The 10,312-nt window shown below is 39.9% G+C and overlaps 1 protein-coding gene across 14 annotated transcripts in view; it reads right to left on the reverse strand.

Moving 5' to 3' along the window:
* Positions 1-10,312, reverse strand: part of MTCL1 (microtubule crosslinking factor 1) — a 96,183-nt gene that overhangs the window by 28,839 nt on the left and 57,032 nt on the right. For 10 of the 14 annotated variants that reach the window (XM_015855284.2, XM_032442644.1, XM_032442634.1 and 7 more), the window contains 2 exons: positions 3,405-3,497; positions 120-350 (listed from right to left, as the gene is read on the reverse strand). In XM_015855284.2, the coding sequence (XP_015710770.2) occupies positions 120-350; positions 3,405-3,497 (324 nt within the window). The remainder of the gene's footprint in view (positions 1-119; positions 351-3,404; positions 3,498-10,312) is intronic. The other 4 variants (XM_032442641.1, XM_032442645.1, XM_032442642.1 and 1 more) reach the window with 1 other exon arrangement.

Here is a 10,312-nt window from a genome sequence, read left to right on the forward strand (position 1 = left end):
TTATTTGAATCCTCTTAAAATCTAAGTTTATGTCCAGTTGGTGATCATGTTTAAAATCTACAGTTAAAGAAGGAACATCCAATGCAATTTCATTGGGTTAGTGGTGGTGGGCCAGTTACCTCTAGTATGTCCTCCCCATCGTCCTCCATTTTCTTGCCTTGCCGCCAGTGTTTCAGTAGCCACTTCAGTTTGACATATACAAGGAAGGTGTCCTGCTTGAAATGCCTGAGTTCTTGCTGCAGCAAACTCTTCTCCTGGCTCCAAGTCTTTTCTTCCAGTTTGTTCTGTAAAGTCAAGCTCTGCACTTCCAAATCTTTCCTCCTCAGGGTCTGCATATGCTCCTCTTCCAGCTTTAATGGAACAACAGACACTGTGTCAATGCGCTGGTGTGCTGGGGGTCTCCAGGATTTGGATTTTGTTGGCCGAGACAAATTGAAATATCTAACTTTCATCAGCCTTGAATAGTTATTCAGTTTGGCTCAACAAGTTCCTCAGCAGTCATTACTGTCATGCTGAGAAAGTGAGGGGACAGCAGCCAATAAAATTAGCTTAGATAACCATATCTAAGTAATGTGCCGTGAAACTGGACAGTTTGTTTACTCTAAGGATGCAAGAGAATTCTGCTTTGCTTAAGGGTTTTATACCCATCAAATTTCCTTCCGTCTCTTGATTGTATCCCTGCTGTACATTCCCGGAACAGGCACCACTCTAAGTGCTACATACATCACATCTGCTAAATGTATTTGAAGCTATTTCTAGGTGGGACTGCAATTGCCCTTCAGACAACCTGAAATATTATCCTAATCTCCTTGGCCACAGATTCATCCCTTCCTCTGTGAATACATCTCCTTCTCCTTCTAGAAGGGCAGTGCTCCCCATAGACCTGCATCCAGTATCTCAGATACAGCTAATGGTCCTTGTCCTTTGCTTCTCATAGTTCATACTCAGACGTCTCTGAACCTAGAAAACAAATACTTCTAGGTCAGGGACACAGGCAGAAACTGAAGAGACAGCTGCAGCTTGGCCTTCAATATGTCTCAGTTTCAGTACCAGAGGCACCACAGAATCACAGAATCACAGAATCGTAGGGGTTGGAAGGGACCTCTAGAGATCATCGAGTCCAACCCCCCTGCCAAAGCAGGCTCCCTACACCATGTCACACAGGTAGGCGTCCAGGTGGGTCTTAAATATCTCCAGAGAAGGAGACTCCACCACCTCCCTGGGCAGCCTGTTCCAGGAAAAGATCACTGTTCGAAGCTAACATATCATTACATCTCGCTCAACACAAGCCAATCTGAAACAATATTCTTTAAATGTGACTTCTCCCTCAATACATCAGAATCAAGCCATTACACGTCATTGGCCCCATAACACTTGTGTAGGTTTGCTATAAAAGATCTCTTCTACACGGAAGAGATGGCCTTTCCCATTCAACCAAGCTGTTGTTCTGATTCACCAAGAAAGGTAAGTCAGAAAAGGGGTACAGAGCTACTGCTTACAGATGCCAGTTTCTACAAGATTCCATTTTGCAGAAGAGCTTTTCCCTTGCCTGACCAGGTCCATAGATGAAAACTGTGAAAGCCAAAGTGAACTAATGACCGTAATGATTTAAGTAACATACACTGCAAGAAACAACACATGAGGATGAAGAATGCCTTGTGGATTCTTCTTCTGGAGCCCCTAGCTCTTAGTACTGCTAACAAATACATGCTTGGTTTTCATGGCAACCTTCAGGTGCTACTGTTCCATACCAGATTGTTTACTAAGGACTCTCCTGCCCTTATGCACTCTGGCATAACACAAATTTACAACATCTACACAACTATGCATTAATACATCCATAACATTGATCTAGATGATTTGGAAGACTTTATAACAAAAACTGATAAGTAAATAATTCCTTAAGGAACTATAAGGTTTGTTAAAATATTCCTGATTAAATTATTCACAGCAGTTACTAACTCATATGGATTTAATATGCATCTTAAAAGTAGTCTGAAACAATATTAGATAAATAGCCCAAAAAACATACATGCAACTCCTGATGACACTCATGGGGACAATACACTGCTACCACACACCAGTGTAATGTTATTAAAGACTGCATAAAAAAAAAAGTGAGAGAAAAAATGAGTTCTTTCTTTTGTATTTAATTTTTAAGGGAATAAATGAACAGATTTTGTGCTGATGCAATTTCTTCCAGCAAATGAAGCTATGGTTAAATACAGCAAAGATCTATGAGTCATTTCCACCAGAAGTCCTGGAAGATGATTAAAAAAAAAAAAAGGAATATTATCAACAGGATGGCCATAATCTGGAGGGAAAAAAAAAATAAAGAATACAGGAGATATTTTTATTATTCTGTTTCTACTAGCTGAAAACATGAATGGTTATCTTTGATTTTTACTAGCTGTTATGATCTAAATCCATGTAGTCACAGATTCTTGCAGAAAGTCATAGCGGAGATAGCAGAATATTTTTGTACTTTTTCAGTGGATAGATACTGCAAAAGTAAATAACTTTGAGCATTCATGGCTGTGGCAACTAGGAAGGAAATCAATTTACGGGTTGCCTTCAAAAGCCTCCACGAAGAAGCTCCTATTGAGATCAACCAAAAAGTAAAGCTACTTATGAAAAATGAGATACGCCACTTGGGCATAATGAGATTAGCTGGCACAAGGATAAATACTTAATATTATGCAGCTTGTGCTGAATTTAGTCTGTGAGTAAATGTGAAAAGAAAACTTCTTTTAAGAGGCAAACAGCCTGCAAAAATGAATAACAGTTGTTTGTTTTGCTTTAGGAGCTAGAGATCACAAAAGGATTAGCTCATATGTTCCAGCCTTCAAAAAAAGCAGGGAAACCCATATAACGAAATACAATTTGTTCACCAATTAAAAATAAGAGGTTAGAAACTGAGGGATACAAAAGATCCTGTTTTGTGTCCCAGTTACTAAAGTACAACAACTCCTCCAGCTTCAGAGAAAAGCTGTTTTTCCTTTGGACTGAATAATGCACAGAACCCAACATGCTCCCAGAGATCAAATGCACCCTTCATGTCCTCACTGAGAGCTCACAGGGCTGATATAACCTATTCTGCACTATTCCATGTACCTGCCTCAACTCCCACTCCTCTGTTGAGGAGGCCATCTGGCAGGGTACCCCCTTGCAGCTCAATTTTGGCCGGTGCCATGGGCTCTTTCTATTACAGTCTACACACAGGAAGACAAAATTCCTCTTCAACAATCGGAGAAAACAGATTGAAATTAGCAAAAGAAGTTAGTGCTTGCATTTCCCCAGCATCCAAGCTCTCCCAGGGAGCTCAACAAGGCTCTACCAGGACAGCATGGTCCACGCCACACGTCATGGCTACACATCTCCCAGCAGCCGGGTTTTGTATTTACCTGAATGATCTTTTCTGTAAACTTTTCTTGCTCCTCCTGGTGAAGTCTTGTCTCCTGCTCAAGCTGAGCCTGAAGCTCCTGTATCGATACACTCTGTACAGGTAAAACATGGGAACCCCTCAGCTGATCAGCAGGACAAAGGGATGGGTTTAGTGGAAAATGGGTTTCGGTTGTGGGAAAAAAAAGGAAAAAAGAGAAGAACCGGAGGACAGACATCTGCACAACTCGTGGTTATCAACAGTTAAAACCAAAGTACGGTGTGCAAATAAAGAACAATGTCCTAAGTGTGTGTGGAAATGTCCCATGTGGCTTCTTACAAAAGCCGAAACTGAGATGCTGGTGCCGCCTGTAGCATTCCTTTCTTTAGGCCTCTGCTCTAGGACAGCACAAGGAAGTGAAACAGCTCACCATGAATACCATCTGCCAGGCCAGTTCATATCTCCAGGATTCCACATTTGGAAGCATATATTACTACGATAACCAGAGCTATTGAATTTTAACATCTCTGCAGAAGATGTATCTAACGTACACATTTTGCACCTTACTATTTATTCATTTGCAGTACTTCTGATTAGACAGTTAACGGGATAGCATTTATTAAAGCAATTGAACATATAAAGTTCCTTTCTTCAGACACAGAACAGCTCTCTGCACAAGTCGACTTAATTTCTGCAATTTTTGCTCCACAAATGTCACGGTGACAAGTTAGGTGAGCCTGAGATGTGACCGTTATGCTTAAGGATCTCTCTTTTAGGTCAAACGCTTTTTTAATCCAGGTGATTTCAATTTTACTTTGAATATAAATTTGGCACCCCATCCACTTTGCTCCTGACAGTTACTTAATTCAAAAATAAAGACCCAAGAAGGTAGAGTCACAGACCTTGCTATTTCTGCTGCACCAATTAATCATGTGGTACCTGGATTCCTGATCAGCACTTTCTGTGTCCTCCATTTTGTCCCTCTTGCTTTGGATGCTTTGCCTGCATTGGTGTGCAGCTCAGCCAGGCTCTCTGCATGTACCCACAGTGCCACCGCAGAAAACACTCTGCCACCAAATACCTGCTCCTCTGAGTAAAGACACACTCAGAGAAGAGATCCCCTCAGGTTTCAAAGCACAATTGCAAATTCTCTGCTGGCCAGTGTCCAGCAGGCTGCAGCCTCAGCAGCTGCAAGGCCTTAAAGCTGGCTCTAAGACCACTATCAGAGGCTGAATTATCCCCCTCTCCAGCACCGTGTCCCTTCTCCTCTCCCTTCTTGAAGAGTAAATTCAGCCACTGCTGCTGTGGCAGCCCTACCAGGGCAGTTTTCATTATTCTGAAAGTATTCATCTGCAGAGCAGATGTCCCTCTCCTCCTCTAGGGAAAAAACTCTTTTCTGGTGAGGAACAGAAGTCACGTTTACTTTCTGAGCCCTCTCAGTTCTTTTTCCACTGGACAATTGATGTAGTGCCTCATTTAGTGGTTGGTAACCCCACCCAGAGCAGGGAGCTGAAACTGAATGATCTCTAAGCTCACTTCCAACCCAAGCCTTCTATGATACCCTCATTGACTTGTGCATGTCTGTGTTGTATGTGAAGAAGCACCACTATCAGCATTCAAAAAGTCATCAGAAGGTGACCAAAAGTGAGCTGACACATTAACAGTGTCACCCACTTGCTACGTATGTGGTAAAGAAGAACCAGCGTATCTAGTTTATTCAGGTATAACTTTATAAATGTGTGTTCCTTCTTTCTGTGAATTCCAAATCAGTTAGAACTGTGCCGAGCCTATCTGACAGAAACAATTAAGACATGGCAACTCCCTCCCATGGGTAATATTCATGTAAGAATACCTTATAGCATGCCTCAAGAAATGAAAACAGCACAATTCTTGTAAAAACCTCATATGCTGTTAATTTAAAATATACATGAAGTATAACCGATCTTAGTGTGACTCTCTCTACAGTCATAGGACTTCATATTTTGGCAGCTAGAAAGGTAATTTGTCTTTGGACACCTGAAATTAGAAACTGAACCAGAGCAGCAAGAGCTTTTATTGGGAAGGTAAGGTTTGACTTGTTCACTATTCACTTCTGTGTTCTCTAATGAACAACCATTTGCTACAGGATCAGTAGGATTACGTGATAGCATCTGAAATTACCAGGAAGAGGTTAAATGCATCATAAAGGCAAATACACTATTACATGCACACCTAAGAGTGTAAATCCTTTTACAATTGCTTTACCTGTTTAAGTATATTTTTATAAGTGGTAAATGTGTTGAAAAGCAGTTAATGCATGACTGCAGAGCTGCACAACATTCTTCCAGCGCAACCAGAGGGCTCTTCATAGCCTATCATTTCACATAATGTCATGTCTATTAGAAGCAGTGGAATTAGTACTGCTCAAATCAAGGGAGATAAGGCTGCTTAAGGGCCTAATGGATTACTGCTAAATGTCTAGATAATAAATGAAGGATACATAAAAATGCATCAAGTGATTTTTGTATATGCAGCTCAGGCACCTGACAGTGCATTGGTAGATGCTTTTATGCTCTGTATAATCAGCTGGGTGCAGCCTGTGGCACAACTGTAGCTTTGTTTTGTTTTGGAAAACAACGCTGCTACAAAATCAACACAGAAGTTGATATCCTACCAACTTCCATTCTTTGTCTCCTTTTTCTCTGTAATGATTGTGCTATGGGAGGAATATAGAATATTCAGAAAATGCTCTGAATGTGAGGGCCACCACACAACATACTGACACCACAGTAGCAGACACAAACTCACTACAAGACACAGAAACACACTACAGTAGGAACTACAGGCTAACACTACTCCATCACAGGATCACAGATACACTTGCACTTCTGCAGCTCCACAACAATCAAAAGTTTCCCAATAAAACCCAGTTATCGTTTTTCCACGCCTACTTCCACTCTTGTCATCCCAGACAGGTGGGACGAAGTCCTTCTGCTAAGCCATCTTGTCTCACCTGGTATTTCTCCCGAACAAGCTAATCGATGCCGCTGTCTTTACCACAAGAGGACATTCAACATCATCCACGGTTTGGGGGTCACCACCACAGCTCATTCCACCAACACCTTCCTGCATCTCTTGGCAAGTTGAAGGCTTTTCAAGCTACTTTCTGGCTCATACATTCCACATTTCCGCTGACTGGTTTACTATGATTACCATGAGGTATGGCTTGGTTTTATTTGTATGATTTCGCTATTTTAGCATATCTAATTCAAACCTCTGTTTGTCTCTGAATTGAATTATATGCAACAACCATGAACACTGGATTCCACAAAATCATTCTTTGAGACCATTCTTCAAAATGGATGGAGCACCTTAAGGCCTGGGGAGGCAGGGTAGAAAGATGCTCGGCAGTATTTGTGTACAACTGCAAGGAAGACTGAAGAGCATTTTATGCTGCTCACCTGCTGCCATCTTACAATGCTTTAGACCACACAGTCCAAAAAGAACTACTTTTTTTACACTTCACAGCTAATCATTGCTTGCGTACAATGAAGCAGACTTGATAGGAACTTTCAGTGCCTTTTGTATTACTTTTGACATGCAATACACATCTAAATGAATCCTAATGAGGCTTCTTCTGAAGATGTACTCTTATCCTCCTCCATTTAAAAATATATGATCCATATTCCATTTGCAAGTGCACAACAGATACTGTGTGGTTATTTCCCTGTGCTTATACAAACAGTCTCCGGTTCTATGAAACACAAAACCACTTTGCTCTCAGTCTTTGTAAATCCATCTCATTGTATGGATAGTATACAGACTTCATTTAGGGTCTAGATATCCAGATTTACATCATAAAGGGTCTTTTAAGTCATTATATGGTCAATCTTTAGGGAACACTGCATAGCAAGAAAGAACACAATTCATCAAAGTAAATTATTCTTGCTGCCCCTAATCTTGGTGGGAAGGAATACAGTCAACTCCAGCTTGTCTTTCTTCTTCCCATGACTTTCAATTGGGGAAACAGTGGATACTAAGAAATGCAACTTTCTATATGCTCTGGTGCCTATATTTTTTTTTCTTTTTTTCTTTTTATTTTTAATGAAGAAAAATCACAGTGTAGGAAACATCCACTGTTTCCTTTCTTGGAAAACAAAATCTTAAATTAGGGCAGAAGAAAAGGATGTGCAAATTTTCAGTGCACGTCTGGGAGCTCCTATGAAAGCCACCCAGCTGAAGAGCTCTCAAGGGGAATTATGAAAGTTGCAAGGAATAAAAACAGTCTCTAAAACCATCTAGAAATAGAATATCCAAGATACAGATCAAAATTCTCACATGTCCAGAATGGATCCAGACTGAAGATTTGATACAAAGCAAGTGGTAAAGTGACCTTGCCTAACTTGAACATCACTGTATCTGACTGGTTCACACTTAATCCAGAAATTAATTCACAGTAATAGAGCTGCTTTATATTTCTTATGAGCACAACAGGGAAGAAAAATGGATGGGCAGATTAAGAATAGCCTAGAAGAAATTATTGCTCAGCGTGAATTCTTCTCATCTACTACTATTTTATGGAAAACTTTATTCTGAAGACACGCTCTCATCTTTCCTGCCATACCTGCTTTTAGTCTAATTCTCTGGTGACAAATTGTTCCTTTTAAGTTAAATCAAACTAGCGATTCTTTTTCCATAGAATGTGAGGAACTGAAATTTTGTACATACAAAAAAATTTGTGAGTTCTTAAAGGCTGTGCATGAAAATAATCACAGAATCCAAATGTAAATTACAAAGATGAGTACTTTTGCCTTAGGTGATACACACGCAGGTAAGTGCAGAAACGATACCCTGCCACTGAATAATCAGAATCTGATAGGAAATCCAGCTCAATTTCAGAACATCTGGTATCAAACACTGCAATAAGATGCATTTGGTCCTTTGAAAGAATTATTTTTTTCTTCTCTAGAATGTCTTATTATCTCCCAATAAATATGAGGACTCTGCAGTCTGCTTCAAGGAAGCTACATTTTTTTTAATAGCCGTTCCACTGGTTGAAAGGGTAAAATTCACCAAATGAAAAATTATTTGTTGTATTTTATACTGGCTTTCAGGCCTCACCATATTAATCATTTGATTTGTACCAGGCATTTACTCCACAATGGCGACTCTTGCCTGATCACTCGCCTTTCTTTGGGTGGTGAAGAATGATTTCCCCCTCTCACCATAATCTGCTCTTCTAAAATCATGAATAATGGATCGAACATCCACCCCAATGGGCTCCAGCCTCCTGCAACAGCAGCTGAACAGCTTGTTTCAGCAAGAAAACAAAGCCCTGCTCTTAAGGCAATTTCAAGACATAATTTCCTTTGGACTATGACTCTAACCCACCTCTTTAATATGCAAATACATTCTAATAATACTGTTGCACTAACAACTACAGCGTGAAGACCAAAGGCAGATGTTTACAGTTAGGCTACAGGGTAGTTTCAAGCAGAAGTCAGTTTTCATTTATTCTTAATCAAACAATTAGGCTCCTGTGATGCTTATTTTCAAAAACAGGGAAAATAGCTAAATGGAAGCTGCTCAGTATTGCTTGGGACATTTTCAATTTAAAATTCATTTTGGGAAAGAAGGTTTTGCTTGCTAATAAAGAAATCATTTGCTTAAGTGAAATGAAACGTCTTCTCATGCTGAAAGTTCATACGCAGAAAGAAGATCATCAATCAATATGACTCACTGGACAACGTGATCATTTCACAGACTATAGCAGATAGTAGCTTACATGTGGGAATGGGAAGGTTAGCGTCTCCATTTGAAATGTTTGTGGTAATAAAAAAAAGAACCCTTTGGCATTTGAAATTTTTTTTTTCCTTGCTTGCTTCCTTTCTTGCATAATAGAAGAGTAGGGTTTTTTGCTAATGCAGTGCATGATATTAAAAAAGAATTGGACTGATAATATTCAAAATTATTTGGAGGAATATTCTGTTTCAGTTAGCATTAACTATTAAAGACTACAGGATTTCTAGTGGCTGTCCACCCACTGAAAAGTTTCAGTATAAAGCAGCGTGGGGTTCTTTGTTGTTTAAGTAAACCTGACCAAATCAAGCACATTGTTTTTAAAGACTTTCCTCATTCAAGACACTTAAACTCCATCCCTACTCACCTTTTGACCACACACAGACCTCAACTGGATAGTCTCTACCTTTGATTATACTTACTCATTCCCTGTCAGGCAGTGGTTAAATTGACTCAACATGTGTTTAAAGACAGTTTACATAACATCTCATCTTGGGAAAGGAAAAAAAGAGAGAGATTGTGCCCAAAATACTCAAGTCCCTAATCTTAACAGAATTCACATACACGTGGCAATATAATAACGTGTCCAATCTAAAGCAGGAAGGAATTAACAAAAATGACAGAATTTAAACAGAAATATTGTAAACACTTGCTTTGATCATTTTCTGACCTAATCTAATATGAGTAAGGACCAACACAAGTGCAAAAGGATCCACACTCAACTGCAAGGTCTTTCTACCTCATTTTCCCATTTTGCAGCTGAAGAAGAAAGACTTTACCTTTCAGCCAGAGATTTACAGCATCCTGGATTGAACAAATATTCTTTCTGAGGCTTAGTATGGCTGGTAAACGTGAGAAATAGACAGAGAATCTGCTGAACAAATTAATTATTCCAATGCTGCTGAAACCCTACACTATCAGGGTAGTTTAAAACACACAAAACAAAACCAGCAAAGAATTACCTGCATTAAGATGAAGAACCACTCTCTCTCTGGTATTCAGTACAGCATGTTGCTGTTTGGCTACCAGCCACCCTGACACTCCCTCTTTCTCTACCCCCTGCTTTCTAGTGCTTATTATCACTTAATGACAAACACAGCTGTCCCAGTCAGCATTTTCCTTTTTCCAGATTTAATCAGGGGCTTCAGACTC

This window comes from Coturnix japonica, chromosome 2, assembly GCF_001577835.2.
Source record: "Coturnix japonica isolate 7356 chromosome 2, Coturnix japonica 2.1, whole genome shotgun sequence".
Lineage (NCBI taxonomy): Eukaryota > Metazoa > Chordata > Aves > Galliformes > Phasianidae > Coturnix > Coturnix japonica.